The 20,326-nt window shown below is 38.6% G+C and overlaps 1 protein-coding gene across 1 annotated transcript in view; it reads left to right on the forward strand.

Moving 5' to 3' along the window:
* The first annotated feature begins 6,352 nt into the window (after positions 1-6,352).
* Positions 6,353-20,326, forward strand: part of LOC135203071 (acyl-protein thioesterase 1-like) — a 51,740-nt gene continuing 37,766 nt past the window's right edge. Inside the window, exons 1-2 of the mRNA XM_064232678.1 lie at positions 6,353-6,625; positions 13,508-13,539. Coding sequence (XP_064088748.1) covers positions 6,557-6,625; positions 13,508-13,539 — 101 coding nt within the window. The 5' untranslated portion in view covers positions 6,353-6,556. The remainder of the gene's footprint in view (positions 6,626-13,507; positions 13,540-20,326) is intronic.

Consider the following 20,326-nt stretch of genomic DNA (forward strand, 5'->3'; position numbering starts at 1 on the left):
TTGCTGTGTTGCTGTTTTGTGTTGCCATTTCCTTGATGACGAAAATTACATCGTACAGTGCACGAGATTGTGATATGAATGACTGGCAACATGACTTTGTGCACGGAAACGAACGAACTTCTGTACAAAGAATCACAAAGAACTTGTGCGAAACCGTGAATTTTGGTGTTGGTAGCCGTCGTCAGTGTCCGCAAATTAAGTGTAAACAAAAATGCTGATCAGTGTAAACAGTTTCGGTTAAGCACAATCAGGAAGGACGCCTCGTAAGTTTTTTTTATTGTTTTTTGCCCTTCTTTGTTATTTGCTTCTGGGAATTTTTTTTCATATGAAATAAAAGGTATGGAATTTGACGGCTAATTCTGTTTGACTCGTGTCACGATGTTCATACTCCAAGTGTCACTCTCTCCTAAGTGTCACTCTCTCCTTGATACTACTACTACTACTACTACTACTACTACTACTACTACTACTACTACTACTACTACTACTACTGTTTCTCTGTTGCCACTGTCTAGGCGTTACCTCATTGCCAGTAGTTATGATGTTAAAAGTTACAAGCTATCAAAGGAATCGAAGAAGAAAATTAAAATACTCTATTTATCATTTTAATCAACTTGGTAAGAAGGAAGAGTCTGCCTTGATTTTAATTGTTTATAAAGAAAAGGACACTTAGTCAAAGTTCTTAACACGTTTATGTATCAATAATCCTTGACTCTAAAAGTTGTCGGAAAAAACAATTTAAAAATATTTTGGCAATAGGTAATCTTTAATCCAGCTAGTACAATCCCCTCTGTAGCCAAGCTTTGGAATTCTCTAACTTTGACTCCTTGAGACAAAGTTGAGGTTAAGCAATCATGACATGGGACTGCCTGCCTAAACCGACTAGTCTATGTTTCTTTACATTATATTTCATGAACATTACCAAGAAATGACACGGGAATCAGTTTCTTTTGCACCCAGAACGTAGAGGCGAAAATCCATTGTATATTGTTGGAATCTTAGAGTGTGGTGTTCAGATATGTTCATTTGGAAGTATGTACAACCGTGGAATAAACATTTTTTTCCAATTGAGTGGTTTCATTCTTTACCAAATTGAGACCTATTATGCATATTTTATTCGTAGTATTAGCTTCTATATGGTTGCTACAAGTTTGTTTATATAAATGAAATACTAGGCGCAAGTCATAACTGGTTTCGTGTTTATATAAGATAAAACCGGTCAGGATTGACACCAGATGTTTCGTGCTATATATGCACATGTGGTAAATGAGCTCATATAAATCATGTTTCCCTGTGATTATATATACTGTACATGTGTATATATGTGTATACATACACGCATATATATATATATATATATATATATATATATATATATATATATCAAACAGATAGGTGGAGATACCTAGAAGGTTCCTTCTCTCCAGAATATCAGTCTCTCTCTCTCTCAAAAACTTTTTACAACTAACAAAAACACAAACCACATTAAAGATACAGTAGACTCCAAATTGAAATTTGCTTTTAAAAGAGAAAGACTTGCATACATCAAAGAATTATCGAGATTTTGACTTTAGACCTATGGATTTCAAACTCCACTTCGGTAGCAGTAGGGTGACGTTACGACACCTTTGAGGTGTACCCTGCTCGTGGGTTGCCCAACTAAAAGTGAGGTTGGAGATGAGAGTGAAGTTTGAAGATATAGTAAAGATAGGAGCTTGATAGTTAGGTTACGCATATTGTGCTGTTCTGATCTGCTTGCTTAGTACGATGTGTGTAATGAAGAGAGGTTATGACCAAGTGGATGAAACAGCCGGAACTGTGGGAAGGATTAATGAGATAATCTTGCAACTATTTTCGAATAATGCATTCGAACACGGGTTTAGCAAAAGACCTCAAGCAGCAAATCAAAATATGAGCAAATTCATTCAGATTTGGAGGCAAAGTTTGAAATTGTATATGGGAATAAGAATTAAGAATAAGCTTCATGAATATTTGGAGTCAGATGGCAAGATAGCTGGCAAGACTGAGTCAAGAGGTCCATACCATGCCAGTTAGCCTATTGTATACCTTACAACACTTTGGTTGATGATGATTCATTAAGCCAGCTTTGTACTGGCACGGGCTCTGGAATAAAGGGCTCTAGATTGTCCATCATATTGACTTTAAGATTGATGGGTAGTTCAATAGTATTGAGTCATTCAAATGGCTCCGTCTTGACGGGGAAAGATTGCTGCCGTCTGTGGGTAATATTGATAAATTTTGTCATTTCTACGGTCGCTTTCGTTTCGACAACATGTCTGAGGAGGCGTCTACTCAGAAAGGAAAATCAACGGAACGAAACTTTATACTCGATTCCACCAGAGTATAGTATAAGGCTTTGCCCTCAATATGGCAGGTGAAGTCAAGTGACTGTAACAACAGGGATCAAAAAGAAGGAGTGAAAACTTCTATTAAAGAAATACAGGGAGAAGTTTCCCAAAGCCAAAATGGATGATGTAAAGAAGAAATTCAATGCACTGAGGACCAATTTCCGTAAAGAACTGAAGAAGGTCGACATCTCCAAGAAGTCGGGAGCCGGAACAGAGGAAATTTATACCAACATTTTGGTACTATGATGAAATGCTGTTCCTCAGCGATCGAGAAACTCCTGCAGAGTCCCTTAACACCATGGCTAGTGAGGATGATTGTCTCGAATCACAGGAAATTGAAAATGTGAGTACTAATTTCATATATATTTATTTCTCAAGATATTATAATAAAAGTATATTCCAATAATCAACAAATATTAAGAAAAATGATTTAAATGTTTTGTTCCACCAATGTGTAATTTAACTAACGCTTGTGACTTTGCCAAGGAGTAGCACCTTCATTATGGAAATAATCACAGTATTCATCCCTATTCATTTAAGCCATCAATAAAGCTTCTATATTTTGCAAACCTTCATAAATATTATCACTTTAATCAGATTCTTGCATATTTATGTGTCCATCCAAAACATTTTCTATATTCGTCTTTTTTGCCAGATAATTATGTAAATAACTAGAGGCTAGCTCAACTATTCTTGCTTTTTTCTGGTGCCACATTTAATAAGCTTTCGAAGTACTTCAAACTGAGATGTCAAAATGCCAAAATACATTTTCTATCATTCGTCTTGCACGACTCAATCTATAGTGAAAACTTGTTGCTAATCTAATTCAGACTGTGAATAGGGCTTCATTAAGTAACCTGACATCGGATAATCATTATCTGTCACAAATGTAAACGGCAGTTCTTTATCACTGTTTGGCAAGCACCGAGGTTTAGGGATGAGTAGATGGCCTTCATTGAACGTCCTTCCAAATCGAGATTGGCCTTGCGGCGAACACACCACCGTCAGATACCCGGCCATTAACACCAACATCTACCATCAACAACTCATAGTTTGCATTAGCAATTGCCATCATGACAATGCTGAAAATTTCTTAAAATTGAAGTAAAACGTACCAGAATTCGCTGTTTTCTTGATCTTCACATGTTTTGAATCTATGACCCCAAGGCAGTTAGGAAAATTCCATCTTTCATAGAATTCATTGGCTACTACTTCCCACACATGCGGCGATTTTGGTAGCTGAAACAAAGCGAAATATATTATTGTTAGTTTATAACTCTATGATACATATGAAATTTTTCTATTAATTTTATTTATATAAATGCAAATTGTGTGGAGGTATGTAAATATAGTACACAGTTGGCATTAGCTATAATTATTATTATCAGCTAAGAGGCAATTCCCAACTGGTAGAGTAAAATGCTATAAAACCGAGGACACCAGCAGGGAATCCAGTCCTAAGAAGAAATATGAGAAAAAAAAAGTAAACAAATGAAAAAGTCTTCGGGTACAAATGAGTCACACCACTTTTTCGGGAAATCTTAAGAAACGTTGAGAAAAATAGCTACTTTTCATCACACAAACATATAAAACTGAACATAAGCTTTACTTAGTTTCTATATATGTGATATCAGCAGACAATATTATATATATATATATATATATATATATATCTATATATATATATATATATATATATATGATATATATATATATATATATATCATATATATCTATATATATATATAGATATATATATATATATATATATATATATATATAATATATATATTATCAGCGGCAAAGTTGGAAACTTTAATAGCTTTAGCTTTACTGTTGGTCTCAAGGAACGGTCCATTAAAAACTGAATTTCGGTGGGCAGTGTACCCAGTCGAGCTTCGAAAAGAATATCTTTGATAGCTTTCTTTGGGTACACAGCCTGCATAGGGCCAATATTCATTAATTCACAGGCCCAAGCAGATGCAACTTTTTCGTGATCGTCTCTCTCTCGAAGGCGTTTGCAAGCAAGAGACACCAGCTCCTGTCTCTCATCCAATGTCTTTCTCTTTTTACCGGCCAGGGACCAGGAGCAGAACAAACAGCCATATAAAAAAAATATATATATGGATATATATATGTATATATATTATTAATATATATATATATATCTATATATATATAATTATATAATATAATATTTATATATATATAAATAATAAAAGATAATATTATAATTAAAATATATAATAGAAATATATAAATATATACCATACATACATCATACATACCATACATAACATATATATATATATATATATATAATAATATATATATACATATATAATATATATATATATGCAGGCTGTGTACGCAAGGAAAGCTATCAATGATATTCTTTTCGAAGCTCGCCTGGGTACACTGCACCAAAATTCAGTTTTTAATGGACCGTCCCTTGAGACCAACAGTATAGCTAAAGCTATTAAAGTTTCCAACTTTGCCGCTGATAATAACCAATACAATTACTTTCCTGTAATTAATGTAGTTCTAAATGTCCAAGCACAATCTGAGTCAAATGTCAATTCATCTTGCATTTCATCATTTCAACCCTAGGATTACTTAATACTATATTACGGGGGGAAAACGTTGATTAAAGCTTTGCAAGTATCTATGATGATTTGGCCAATGGACTGTGTAGATATAGCAAAATCAAATTTCAGTTGTTCAACACAAATTCCAGTGATACGATAACATAAGGTCACAAGTAAACGCTGACCAACTGGGACGGCTTCTCTCTTATTTGTGCTGAGTTTCATCATTAATGGTGTCACCATGTCCAATAAATTCATCAAGGATATCACTGTCCATCCTCATATAATTTTTAAAATCACTTGGCTCACTGAAATAAGCTCGTTGCGTAGACTTTCCTGGCTAAATAAGTTCCTTTGTTTATAAAACTCTCACCCAAAGCCGCATTTTCTTTTTCTTGTGCCATCACAAAATAACAATGCTACAGACACGCGGGCCATAGCTGTGTCAGAGAGCATGTTTTCCCTGTAACTGCCAGGCGAGAAGTGAAGCTACTGACAATGTTAATGGGCAGTGTGTGGCCAACTATATAATATCGAACCAATCTTATAGACGTCAAAATATTGACCGTATGTGGAGGCCTTTGACCGACTTAGCAACCACCGTTTTCGGTTGCACGTGTCTCAAAATTTGTGTGGCTTCACGCTTAGCTACTAAATCTTTAAGCGCTTTTTATTTTTTTGCGTAACGATACATTTTCTTTGTGTAATACGTATTAATCGTAAAGTAACAATGAAACATATTTTTAACGAATTGTATTGAATTAACCAATTGTTTTCATTTTAGCGGTATAAAAATTGTAGCTTATTTTATGAATTGTCTTTCTCTATTTCCTTTAGTTTTATGAAAATTATATAATCAAAAGCCAATATATATTATTGATTAAGTGATACGGAGCGTTCATTTCATTTAAAGTTAACCAACCTAAAGATATTTATAGGAAAACTTGATCGTGCCCTTCGGTGTGGCACAAAGATGTTAGGTGACATCATCAGCAAACGCATAGACGCATTAAATGCAAACGACATTTTCTACTTTTCCAGAAACGAACATCTATTCATGGCTATTTATAAACTATGACGGGATATGACGTGAGTTGTTGTACGATCCATATCACAAAAGCTTTGTAAATGTCGTCATTAAAAATAGGACTTAAACATTGATGAAATTATTGCGTGTTCGGAGGCGTCAACAAGGCTACGGAAACGACGTCCTTTGAAATGGCTTATAATGAATGTTATCTCGCTAGGATAAAATGGCGCTTATATTACGCTAGCGGATAAAAACAGGTATTGAAATCCACGTCGAAATTCGATCAAAGCAGCGGTGAAAAACGACTAAAATCGTCCATCCGAAGAGCGAAGGTGCGCAGACGGACTGCGCAGAAACAGATGCGCCGTTGTTTATGTGTCGTCTGTCCCGGTTGACGTTGGACGGAGGGGAAAGAGAGAGAGAGAGGGAGAGAGTGAAGAGGGAGAAAGAGAGTGAGTGAGAGAGAGAGAGAGTAAAATCCGTTTCTCCGTCAATGTTCATGTCTTCGTAACGTCTCCTGTGGGAAGTAATCCACGGAACGGATTTCCTCGGAAGTGGGTTACCATCGTATGGGTGGTAACTCCTCGAAAATGGCGGCCCCGGTAGTAGTCAACGCTACAGCCAAGCACACAGCCACTGTGAGTATAAATAAAGTCAATAGGGCGATTTAGTCGTCCGGCAAATCCGCTTTAGAAATCAGACGGATATTGTCATTGATTCTCTCAATTATTTGTTTAAGGGACTAGGCTTTTCCAGGTTAAAATAATCGCTGACGGGACGATGCAGATGTTGACGGTTGTCAATCAGTAAATAGTACTAGAGCGAATTGGTCTTGCGACATATCCGCTGTCAATATTGAACGGATTTTGTATATTTTCTTCAATTAATATTCTCGTCTGGAGGATGAAAGTGAAAACGTCCGCTGAATTGGAAGGGAAATTGGCTGTTGTCAATGAGGATAATGAGCGAATTAGTCGTCAAACCCGTCTTTAAAAATAGGGCGATTTTTTTTCTTTATTTTACTTACTTGAATGTTTGTTTATGGAGGACGTAGGTGAAAAGGTACGCTAACGGGAAGGTGAAAGGATGTACTAAGTAGGTATGACGACGAAGGTTGTCAGTCGGTATCGTTAAAGGGAATCAGTCTCCGAATGCTGTCAAAATAGGGCGAATTGTATATAGGTATTCCTTAAATACTACTATATACTCATTTATGGCATCGCCAAATATTTTAAATCCTAAAGACGAGATGTCATCATGAGAAGCAGGAAAGTCTCGTCAGTCCGATGACGTCACGATGACGACAGTTGTCAATGAGTAAAAATAGAACGAATCAGTCGTCGATTCTGCTGTTAAATAAAAACGGATTTTTTAAAATCTATTTCTTTCTTACTATTTGTACCACTTAAAAGCATGGTAGATCTACAGTGCTATTCCGTGGCGGCGGAATTTTAGTAAGTAATATTTATTCGGAGGATTGTAATTAACCCCTAGGGGCCAGTACTAGCCTAAACACGCGAAATACATTGGACGTCCTAATCCCTAGTGAATGTCGTATCCGCGGTTACTTTCCTTGCAGTCCGTGGGGAACTATTCTGTAGAATTACCAAAAGCATCTTTAAGTCCAGAAGAGACTACCTAATTTTGTGAATAAACTGGTTGACAGCTGGATGGTCAAAGGCCTAGCTTATAGCTAGGCTTCCCAGAGGCTAGGCCAACCTACCTAGTGACATAGCTTAGGTTAAGCCTATAGGGTAGATCATCACAGCAGGCCACGCAGGCCAGCTACCATCAATGCAAGCCACCCTCCGAAAAAGTACATTATAACGCGTCCTGACACCCGAGATGGGCATCAGTCGCGACTTGTTTGTTGGTGAGAAACGGAGCTAAAGACCTCTACTCTCCTTTCGAAGTAAGTATTTTCCCCAAAGTTAGAAATTAAGGCCAAATAAATTTTTAAGATTTAAACACATTAAACAGAGGGTACTGAAAACGGTCTCAAACGTAGTGGAAACCTCACCAAAACGCGTTCAACATTTTTACTTACAACTCGAGGTATTTAGAAGATTGACGCCATCTCGATGTTTACGGAGTAGCTTGTGTCAATAAACTAACCATTTCCTGTGATAAATCCGCACACCACTTGTACCCACAGACGCTGGAGCACTTTTATCACAACAATCGAAACACGATTTCTCATCAACAAGAAGCCAGGCGTAAACAGCTGTTGGGGTAGAAGATGACGAGAAGCGTGCTCTTGGCTAATTTTTAAATAAGTAGTAAAACATCAATATTTTACATATTTATGATGATTAATTTGAAAATATTCGTTATTGAAAAAGTAACTCGACTCTGACTCAAATTTAAGTAATTATTTTTCTGAATTAGAACGTTCTTTCAAGTTCTGTATTATGACGTCACGACATCTTGACTTTCGTACCTATTGTAAATAATTGCTATACTCAACTGTCATTGCAGAACAGTTTACCAGTTATTCGTGCAGATTGTTATCAGCTATACATGTAATTGTTATAATCGTAATGCGCATATATATCTTTATTATTTACTTTTTTGGATATATGAAGATGTTTTTACTGCTGGATTATCGCCGTAGTGTGACACAAATCGTTTTCGGTCATGGGCCTCTGTCTGTTTTTCGCACCATAAGAAATTATGGGGCCGAATTTGCAATGACAGAAAGTCGTTAAAAGAGGAAAATTAGCATTGAGGGGCATATGTTTTGACTGAGAAAAATACAAAATTTATTCAATAGCTAGCTTGTAAAAAATACTTGGTTATAAAAACTTGATTGACAACTAAGCAGCATGTCTACTATGGGTTTCAGAGACAGTGCAAGCACGTTTTTGGGCAATACCTATTTCTGTAACGAACACTCGTACAGAGCGAGATTTTTCTTTAGTGCATTACCCCCAGTGCCGTAATTTATAAGGGTATCGTGAATCACTAATAGTAAAGAATAACTACACTTGTCCTTGTACTAATGACCAAAACTCCATTATCCAGAAATGGATAGGAACACACCAGTAAACAGCTCCACCTACCCTCTCCCCCCACCTCCACCGCCACCCCTGTCCTTCTTCCTTCTTCACCTTCCCTTCTCTCAGCCAGATGTACGAAAACGTTAGAAACATTTGATTTTATCTACGTTAGAAATATCTGTAATTTTTCGGGGTAATTTGGTTGCAAAAAAGGGATAATATACATGAATTAAATCAAAATTTTTAAATAACAATGTAAATTTAAACTAAATAACGAGTAAAGTAAACAGTTTAGGGAATAAAAAAACTTTGCCAGTTTCGTCGTCTGTCGTCGTCTGCTGTTTGTAATTGTGTTTATGGCGCGCAGCGCTTAGAAACCAGGAACAGCAACGGGTTTAAAGTGCAATGTGGAGTGAACTGAGACCAAAATGTGTATAATAACAATCAAATAAGCACTGTGGAGTTTCAGTTGTGATGGCAGTAAGGATAAAAAACCGCCGATTACAAGGTAAGAATGAATTCAGTTCCAACCATACCCCGGGAATAACAAGTTTCATACTTTCACTAATATAGGCAACAAAATGTTGTTTTATTGTGCTGATTACAACTGCAATCTTGAGTAAGATCAATAAACGTTACATACATACGCTAACATTGTTCAAATGAGTGCTGGGAAGGCTGGGGAAAGATGGTGTCCGTCACTGATGAGAACCGTCCATGAAAAACGTAGCCGCCATATTGGATTTCAAAACTGCCTTGAAAACATATTTTACGAAGAGCTCACATGCTTATTTTAGTTCGTATGGGGCTTTCATATATCACAATATGTTGACGAAACTTCAGTCTTTTAAATGGTATGCTTAGAGTTGCAATTGTATTCATGTTTCACCAATTAAATATCGAGTGAATAAGACCCGTCTACCGTGATGAGGGTTGGCCTGTACTGATGTTTCCCCCTACTGAAAGTCTGAGGTCAAAACTAAGATAGGCCTAGTTTATTTGGTAAATGTTTACTTCAAAATAACTGCCTCCTCCTCCTCCTTCCCAAGGGCTCTCTTTTTGGTCTAGGTAGCTAGGCCTATTAGGTTACAAGCTGGGATTCTTAAAGCATAGGGTGAACAACCAAATGGCCACCATTTTACTCGAAATGACCATTTTTTTAAAACTATAATTGGTAAAAACAATACAATTGCATCATAAAGCATACCATTCAAAAGATTGAAACTTAATCTTTTGAATGGTATGCTTAATGATTTAATTGTGTTGTTGTTTTATCAATAAAATATTCAGCAAAAAAAAGTGGTCATTTCAAGTGAAATGGTGGCCGTTTGGTCGTTTACCCTAGTAGTTTTAGAAGATTATGACCAGGCGATCTTAGTAATGATAAAATTGCAACAGAATTTTGTATGCTTTGTGTTTTAAGCGCCTTGAGTACTATATCTACTTGGAACTCGGCATAAAGATTCCAATATAGAATTGTGGTATTTAGGTAAAATATCATTCAGCCTAGCCTTTTTCTCACAATGGACTAATTTCATAGGTTCAAGCCTTTGTTTTTCTTTACGGCTAGTTTGGGTTCAAGCTAGGGTTTGCTAAGCATATGCAAGTTGGTTAGGCTAGCCTTAGGATTAGTGTCAGTGCAAACCACAAAATATTGTGCTTTTTGGACCCTTACTGTAGGCCTAGGCTATATTGAACAATTGTGTATAGGTTGTGTAACTGCAGACCTGATTGCATTTCTGGTACTTCTTATTAGGACATGGCTGTCATATTCCCAACAGGTTCCCCTTACCGCAGAATAGAGTTTAAAAGTTTAAAGGTAAATTATAGGTTAAATACATCCAGCCGACAAAAACTAACATTAAATTGTTACTAAGCAGCCAAAATACTGTAGGAAACTTTAATTTCAAAAGAAATACCTGCTGTGTGTCTAGTGCTTAGATGAACTGCTTTTTTGTGTAAGGAAAGCTGAAAAGGAGGGAACAGGCCTATTATAGGCAACCATCAACACTTATGGCAAAATATAGGCCTAAGCAAAACGATTTTAGAGAAACTATACTCTGATTTTTTCCATCTGTCCCTCCGCTTGTGGTGTATTTGTATGGTAACGCTGCATCCCGGGCTTTAGATAGTTACATTCAGCTTACATTCAACGATTATAATAATATCCTATTTCGAATATTACTGGTGTAATTCACATTCAGTAAATGATTAAAACACTTTTCAGTTGCAAATGTACACCCAGATATCCTTTTATTTACCTAAAACTTACACATAGCATAACTATCTAAAGCCTGGGACGCAGTGTTACCATACAAAAACACCACAGGCGGATGGACAGATTAAAAAAAACCAAGTATATTGAACAACGAATATGGTTTTTGTTAAAGGTGTACATCACAACTTAACAGAATTTAGGACATAGGTATTCCAGTATGCAACTTGGATTTATGTCTATACAGGGGCTGCAACTTTGAAAGGATTATCATGTATCAGAGTTAGTAGATGATATGATCCAAACCTAGGATACTGTGCCCTACTTGTCCTTGCTTAAACTTTATAGGTGAGAAAAGGGTACTGTGGTAGGGTGCTCTCAGGGATGGTATTACATGGGTGTATTCTAACCTAACCAATTGCTCTAATCCAACATGGACCCTCCCTTAACCTAGTTTATTGTAATGTTTCAGTGACTGGGGTGTGTTTTACAAGTTTGGTTAAATGTTTTTCTCTGAATATCAGCAACAACGTTAATAAAAGAACCTAACGCACCATTAGGCTACTTTTTCAAAATATTCGTATAATGTATTTATGCTTGATGATTTAGTTCCAATTGATGCCTCAATTTCTGTTAATGTAAGGCTTTTAGTCTCTTACAGCAACAGCGATGGGTTTCACATGTAGCAGAGGTTGTATGTCAAGCTTTGAATCCATTTCAGCATGTTAATGTAATATAAGCAAATTTGAAACAGTCCCAAACAAGCTTCAAGTTATAGGATTTCTTCATTTCCACTTATTATTCAGGGGTGCTACTTTGTTGACCACACAATATAAAAAAGGGTGTACAGTTGACCCCTGGAATTTGCGGGGATGTGCACTACAACCGCGAATACCCCTTGGGGAGGGGCTGGGGTCCACAGTATATACTTTGATCCCCAAGGGGCTAGTACTAAACACACAGTCCCAAGGAGCTTCCGCCATGTTTGGTACTAGCACGTGGGAGTAGGTGACATGTAGATAAGCCACAGTGGCACCCATTCAGGAATGACAGTCAGCGACATCCTGAAGGCCGGCAATTACAGAAAGGTTGGAGGAGTCTGGCAAAAAAATTATTCAATAATTGTAGTGCAGTACAAATTTGTTATTATCCTGAAGGGGTAGTTGCTTGTCCAAACTAATTGAAACTGTTATACTTTATTTTAGTGGCTTGGTATGTCTTCGTCTAGGTTATGGTTGGTCATGCTGGCAGAACTGATTATCCAATCGTCAACCAGTTGTAGGATGTGTCCCTCCATGTCACATGACTATACATATCAATAATGCAAGTCATAACAAGGTAGTCAATATTTGGTTCAGAATTTATTGGTTAAGCCTAACTGTATTAGCCAATATCTGGCCATTATGCAGCAAGAGACCCATAAATGCAAAATGAGAGGAAGGTTGCCAGACACCTGCTTTACACTGAATAAAAATCACCTGGTTATTTGTAATACATATGTCCATAAAGGTACATTTTTTGCTGATGGACAGAGAATATTACAGGTACATCTTCACTTAATCACATCTCTCTAATTCTGAATTGTAACAAAGTAATTGGAGAATTAGTAGGGAAAAGTTCTTATACTATTAAAAAAAAATACTGTATGTAATCAAGGGTACATGTTGATGGATTGCCTAATGAAAAAAAAACTCACTGTCTAGTTGTTTAGATCTTTGGTTGTGTACATGTTGCAACCTTTTGGTTGTGCTCTATCTTGTCCAGTGAGTTGTCATTTATCTTCAAGAATTGTTAATGTCACAATTCTCTGTTTTGCTGTAATATGTTATATTCTTTGTAAATTATGAAATGGGTCAGTAAAATAATTTAATAATTATGTACTGTATACAGAACCAAATTTGTAGACTAATTGTAATGCAGCAGACATACAGAACCTTTTAACATAATACAGGATTATTACAATACTTAATTGTTCAGTGGTAATTCCATATCATGAGCAGTGTCATTACTCTTGCAGCAGATTTTTGAAATTATCCATTGTTAGTTTACTATTAAGGTCCCATAAATGGGTCTTGAGTTGTTAACTCTTTGGCAGCCAACCTTGACAGAATAAGTCAGTCATTTAGTACTAGAACTGATTGGAAATTACTGCTTTAATTCAAGATTTGGAAATTACTGCTTTAATTCAAGATTTGTTTCTGCTCTTCAAACATGTTTTCCAGTACTGTAGGAGTAAGAATTATAAACTGTTTTGACTGAAAATTCAAAGTTTATAGAGTGATTTTATCCTTTTTATTTATTTTCAGGTGATATTTCTTCATGGCCTTGGAGATACAGGGTGAGTAACCTTGTATGTTTGTGTATAAATTGTATTATTATTATTATTATTATGAAAGCTATCCCATTATGTAGAGTACTGTACTGTATAATAATAACCAAGGTATTGAGAGACTGTGAATGTAAATACGTAAATGTCATTGTTATTGGGATTTCTCTTTAGAAGGCCTTCTTCTGTGCTATTTTGACATGGTGGTCATGTGAAAGCTTAGTGATTTCATAGTACTGTGTTGAATACAATAGCTATCATGAGACACCACATTGTTTATTTTCTATTCATGCGCATTTGTTGTGTAGTATGAAATTGCATCGATTACAGTGTTGCAATTTATTTTAATGGATGGCAAGATTACATAATACGTACATAGTATGTTGCTTAATTAACCTGTTTACGCTTAATTTGATTTAAATAATATACCTATAACCATTCTGGCTTAAATTATATTTGTTTCAACTCGATTACTGAAAATTACCTCCCAAAACATGATGGCTTGTAATTTTAAAGATTTTTCTTTTTTTATATAAACATACTAGAACCTTTAATCATGATCCAACTTCAATGTCCCCCAACATAGTCCCTGATACTTAAAGGAAAAGGGCAGGGTATCTGTGTGGTGAGTGGTCCTACCCACCACCAATTAACTCACCCTGTATAACCAAGCTTCAATGCCCATTTCAAGCTTAACATTCTTTTTTGTCCAGTGTGCTCACATGATATGAAACCAACTGGCAGGTTCTTGAGTTACCAAACAAGATTTCACATAAATAAAAGCTAAAAAGAGGAGGCTAAAATTACTGGTTAAGGTGGATAGTCAAAGAAATACAGAAAATTGTGTGTATTGAGAAATTTCTGGGAAATTTTTTTTAAGTGACATGGTGGTACCTTTAAGGGTATCGGCGGGGTCAGGGGTTAATTTTGAGTGACAGTGTTCAAGCTTGCACAGGTGTTACCTCTAGTTTGACTAAAGATGGACACAAAATTTCAGGTGAATTAGATAAAAACACTTTTTTTTAACAAATATTTTTCTTTAAAACATAGCATTTTGTTCATGAAACTTACCTGACAGATATATATAGGTATAGCTGTATTTTCTGTAGTCCGACAGAATTTAAAAATTCGCGGCACACGCAGTGGGCGGCCAGGTGGTAGTACCCATTCCCGCCGTGGGAGGCGGATATCAGGAACTATTCCCATTTTCTATTCATATTTTTTCTGTCGCCGGTCGGTAAACAACTGTTTACAGACCTCCGCCTAGGATTTTGAAAACTTCATTAGCCGCTTAAGTATCCTAATTATTCTTTCGATTATTAACTTGGATTTGTGGCTAGGCATACGCTATCGTAAATTTTTTCATTGCATTTGATGTCTGAAGCTAGTTAGCCTAGTTTCAGACTTTGTTGTCTGCATGGTAAGGTGAGGCTACCGGAACTTTCGGTAGACACTCGCTTAGTATATATGACGTTTACATGTTTTCTTTGCATAAGTTCAATGTAATTAGTGTAATGTGTGACTGATTACGGAAGAAGGAGGATTCATGTACGCATTTTAGAGCGTGTTAGAATCAGGAGTTTTCCTCCACAGTAAACAGAAGTTAGAAATAATGAACCTTCTAACTCCTGTAGATTTTATTTTGCCTAACCCTGTGGTATGGCTTACGGGCCTAGAAGAAGTGTCTGCTAGAGGATTACATCAAGTAATCTTAGACTAAAGTGCTCGCTCTCCAATCAGTGTTGTGAAGTGTAGTGCCCCTTGTGTTGTGGAGGGGGCGTCAGATCGGCCCCATAATGCCTCTAGGCCTGGACCTCTGTCGGACTCCCAGGACTCAGGGAGAGGGTTGGGCATGTCGAAAGCCGCAAGAGGGTTACGGGGGCTCCCCACCGATCTGGCGTCCCTTCGGCAGGCCCTGTTGACGCTTCCCAGGCTGCTAAAGATCGTGCACGTGCACGAATCTTGAAGGATTGCTTCTCGTCCTCCGAGGCAGTCTCCCCGCGCAAGGGTTGGAGCTCTCGGAAGGACTCGCGCCCTCTAAGAAGCTTTAGAGAAGGGGACGCTTCACGTCCTCTCTCTCGTCGGGAGGGAACGTCAGATCGGCCCCATAAACGCCTCTAGGCCTAGACCTCTGTCGGACTCCCAGGAAACCAGGGAGAGGGCATGTCAAAAGCCGAAGGAGGGTTACGGGTTTTTCATGCTGATCTGGCTTCCTTGGTGGCAGGTCCTGTTGTCGCTTCCCAGGCTGCCGAAGATCGAGCACGTGCACGAATCTTGAAGGATTGCTTCTCGTCCTCCGAGGCGTCCTCCCCACACAGGGGTTGGAGCTCTCGGAAGGACTCGCGCCCCCTAAAGAAGCTTTAGAGAAGAGGACGCTTCACGTCCTCTCTCTCGTCACGAGAGGATGAAAGAGTCCTATGCCCTGTCAGGGCTCTCTAATTTTATTTATATAAACGAAGGAAGTAAGAGCTCCTTCGGGTTTTAATTTATGGTGCTCAGGAAGAGACCACATTTACCCTTTTCGAAGAATGCACTGGCTCTTTTCCTAAGGGACATATTAAGGAGGCTCATTCATCTTGCCAGAAGAGTGATTTGAGCCTCCTGCGAGTGAACGCTCATGAAGTTAGAGCTGTTTCATCCTCGCTAGCATTCCAAAAGAACTTGGTAATCAAGGACATTCTGATTCCACCTTTTGGAGGAGCAACTCAGTATTCGTCTCCTCTCCTAATGGCGCTCCGTATACGTTATGTAACGTTCGCTTTACTTCAAAAAAGCATGCTGATAAGTTTGACGGCCGGCAAGCTGCTTTGCACAGTCAAACAACTTATGTCTCTGGTTCGGCATAAGAAGGGCAATTTAGACGTGAGGAAGCTTTTGGAGGTGCTCGACGTCCTATAAGTAGAGACATTCTCCAGGACGCTCGGCAAGCACCTTGCGAGGGTGTCTTTCGGACGCTCGGCGTTCCTTTGCTGAGTGCGTTTCTGGAGATGTTCTTTTGCATTACTAAGACGCCACTGTCTTTGTAAGAAGGTATGAAGGTCTTTAAGGCCCGTCTTGAAGACGAAAGCCATACGTCTTCCTTTAGTGTTCACACACTTCAGGAGCAGCGTGCGGTTCTCCATGGAGACTCGCATGAGGACGTCCCTTGAAAATATTCAACGTCATACGCAAAACGCGGTTCGTCATAACATTGAGATGTTGGCAAGGTCGCTCGCCAGGACGCCTCTTGGCGGGCTTTGCATGCATCAGGGCGCTCAACGAGATCCTCTGAAACGTCGTTCAGAAGACTTGGTGTTCTCTGCTCAGACACGCTCGTAGCTAAGCAGGACGTTTTTTGAGGACGCTCAGCAGGACGCTTTTGAGGACGCTCGGCAGGACGCTTTTGTGGACATTCGCCAGGACGCTTCGGTGGAAGCTCGGCAGGACGCTTTTGCGAGAAGAAAAAGACTTGTTGAAGGCGTCTTATTTGCTGTTCAGGACGTTTCTTAGGACGCTTGACGCTTTCTAAACGCTCATCAAGAGGAGGTTTTTTCAGGACTCTCCACAGGACATTTCTTTACAGAAATTTTTAAAAGGATTCGGAGTTAGCGGAGAGACATACCCAAATTTTTTCTTCAATCCCTCTTTCCTCTTCATCGTTTTCTCTGAGAATCGGGAAGATTATATACTCGGATTCCTGGGTGACTTTCGGTCATGTTAAAGGGTTTTCCCCTATTAGCAAAGTGCTAATAGTTTTGTCAAGTCAGGACGTTTTCCCCATTGTCAAGATACTAAACGTTTTGTCATTTAAGTGGGGGAACCCCTCATAAATGGGGTAGTTCTCATTGACATAGATTTTAACGTTTTTATCGTTTAAGCGGATAAACTCATTAACAAATTTCGGAAGAGCTCTCATTCATTTTCAGAGGCTCATCCGGGGAGTAAGAAAAAGACTTGTAGACTAGATCCAGGAAGTCTTATGTCCAATATCATAAGAACATTGAACGGTCCTTTTCGATCCTCGGTTCTCTTGATGATCTCTATTCGAATATTACTCCCTTTTCTTGGCAAAGAGTCTTGGCAAAGAGTCAAGGAGTTCTTTTAAAAGTCTCATTCATTAGAACGTGGACAGTCGTTTTCCTTTCTTTCTCTCTTCCTCGTCGAGGAAAGATGTAGTAGAGAATTTGTGTTCAATTACTACAATACTTACGTAGTTTATCTTTGCGTCATTTTGCTAACGCATGGGTCAAGTCATATACGCATATCGTATTTACCTCTGCGGATAGAAGCCGAAAGAACTGTTGTTCTAATGTATTTATTTGACACTCCCTTCAACCTTCCAAGAGTTTTCGGAGTAAGAACAACTCTTCAGGTATTGTTACGACAACACCAACTCAGCTTCGGTATTTAGCGAATTCTGTTTCGTTTAAATAGGCCTGCTTGAAAGTTTCCTTTTGCTCGATAATATCATACCTATTCCTTCGTAAAGGGAGTAGCTGGCACTCGGGCAGATAGTATTCTGTTCACCATTGAAGCTTTCCTTCGAGGAAGACTTCTCCTTCACTCTCTTTGATAGAGATCGAAGGTGGTCGATCTCCAATCCTTATTTTGTTTTCTTGAAGGAAAGAATTTAGGATGGAGATCGTTGTTCAGAATCCTATAAATATACTACGTATATTAACCTCGCGACATGATTCTACTAAGTAGTTGAATTTGTCCGAGGGGGTAGGCGCATATCCTAGTTATTCTACGGATTGCTACTTAGACGAGAAGTATTCTAATTGAACTGCAACTCGGGGTTGCCTGCAACCTCTCAGGAGTTTGTTTCAATTTTATATACTTATGGTTTTGTCACGACAACACCATTTCAACTTTTATATTTACCGAAATTCGTTTCGCCTAAATATAATTGCTCGAGCATATCTTTTATGCTCGGTGGTTCTAGCCGAACGCATTCCTTTGTGGAATATGGATACCTGGCAACTCAGGATGACGAGTCAGCGGGAGCTCAGGCTCAGCTACTGCGTATTGAACTGCCTGATAGCAGCTCAGTATCAGCTGGGCCTCCGAGATGCACGGTTGTTTATGTCTCTCTCTCTCCCCTGCTTTGATTGACTACCGAACCGTATCTCTGCCCAACAATCATGGACTTAGGTCTCTGATTAACAGGGATTCTCGCAATTATGAAGGACCATCTACTGCTGTGACGATAGATTCCATCGCCTTCGATATTGCGAGAATTTTCAACAGAGATGTATCTCTTAGACTCTTTCATTTTACTGTTTACCGCACGGTAACAGAAGTCTGTACAAGTCTCCCGCTGCATCGCACTGCGATAATGCGAATGATTTTGCAGACATCTGAGTTTGTCTTTAAAATATCTCATATTCGTAGGTGTACAATTGTTCATTGTTCAACCCGAATTAACAGATATGTCAAAAGACATCGCCTACTCTCCGACCTGACAGCTCTACTTCCAAATGTTCAGCCCATGAGAAGCAGTTCTTCAGGCGGCTTTCCCCTGTGTTTTCATTACTGAAGAACGCCCCGCTTTCATTGCAACTACGACTTCTCACCGGACAGCAATGAAATAGCGGTTAGCGTTTTCAGTCATTTATAAGCACAGGTTCAGAATCTTGAGAATCCTTCTCTCGATTCGTCTGTGAAGACGTAGGTTGCATTCAATATCTACCTTCGTCTTCAACGGTACATAGCGATAAGATCTTCAAGAGTAATGGCAGTCTCTTGGCCAAGGCAAAGCAGTGCTGCCTATTTTCAGTGTTCAATCGGAGGAGGCCGTTTCTGGAGATAGTGAAGGGAAATGACTGTTCCTCCACCTCGACCTCTGTGAATTTCCTTATGGTTCTATCTTTCCGTCTGAAGTATGAGATAAGCTAGAAGTCCTAACTATTGTAGAATATGCAAATATGTTGTTGACGGCCTCTAGGCTCAGAGATTCGGTTCTGTCAAACAACAAAGCTTCACGATCTTTGAGGTCTGTGGAGATCTTGAAATTCTCTGGATCAAAGGTTCCGGCATGGAACTTAGACGTAGTCTGAGTTTCTGATGCCAAAAGCATTTCAAACCTACCCTTTCTGCGAACTTAATACACGTGACCAGAAAGGCTAATATTCTAACCGCTCTAGCCACGGCAAAGAGGGTTAGTGAGGTTTTAGCCATCATCAGAGGTTTTGGCTTTAAAGGACATAATGCGGTCTGTCCTCTAAGCCTTCCGTTCTTGATAAGAACGAAAACCTGTCTAACCCTTGACCCGAAGGCTTGGAGACCAAGGGTATGGCACAAATTATTGGGCAAGGGCATTAGAGAGTCCTGTGCCCTGTAGGGTCTCTCAAGTTTTATCTTGATAAAACTATAGAAAGTCAAGGTCAACGGACATTATAGCCAAGGAGTTCTTTTAAGAGGTCTCATTCATTATGTTTGCATAAAGATTTGAGATTTTTTTTTTATATGAATGCTCAAGAGGTGAGGGCGCGGCCTCAGAAGCATTTCAACAGAGCATGACACTCAGTAACATCCTGAGTGCCACGCTTTAGCGAAGCAACTCTGTGTTCGCTTCACACTCCCGACAATCTGCGGTGTTCCGTAAAAAGACCAGACTGGTTCATGTCCAAGAACACCCTGGCATTATAGCCAAGGAGTTCTTTTAAGAGGTCTCATTCATTATGTTTGCATAAAGATGTGGGATTTTTTCTTAATATGAATGCTCAAGAGGTGAGGGCGCGGCCTCGGAAGCATTTCAACAGAGCATGACACTCAGTAACATCCTGAGTGCCACGCTTTAGCGAAGCAACTATGTGTT

This window comes from Macrobrachium nipponense, chromosome 33 (assembly GCF_015104395.2).
Source record: "Macrobrachium nipponense isolate FS-2020 chromosome 33, ASM1510439v2, whole genome shotgun sequence".
In the NCBI taxonomy this organism is placed as follows: domain Eukaryota; kingdom Metazoa; phylum Arthropoda; class Malacostraca; order Decapoda; family Palaemonidae; genus Macrobrachium; species Macrobrachium nipponense.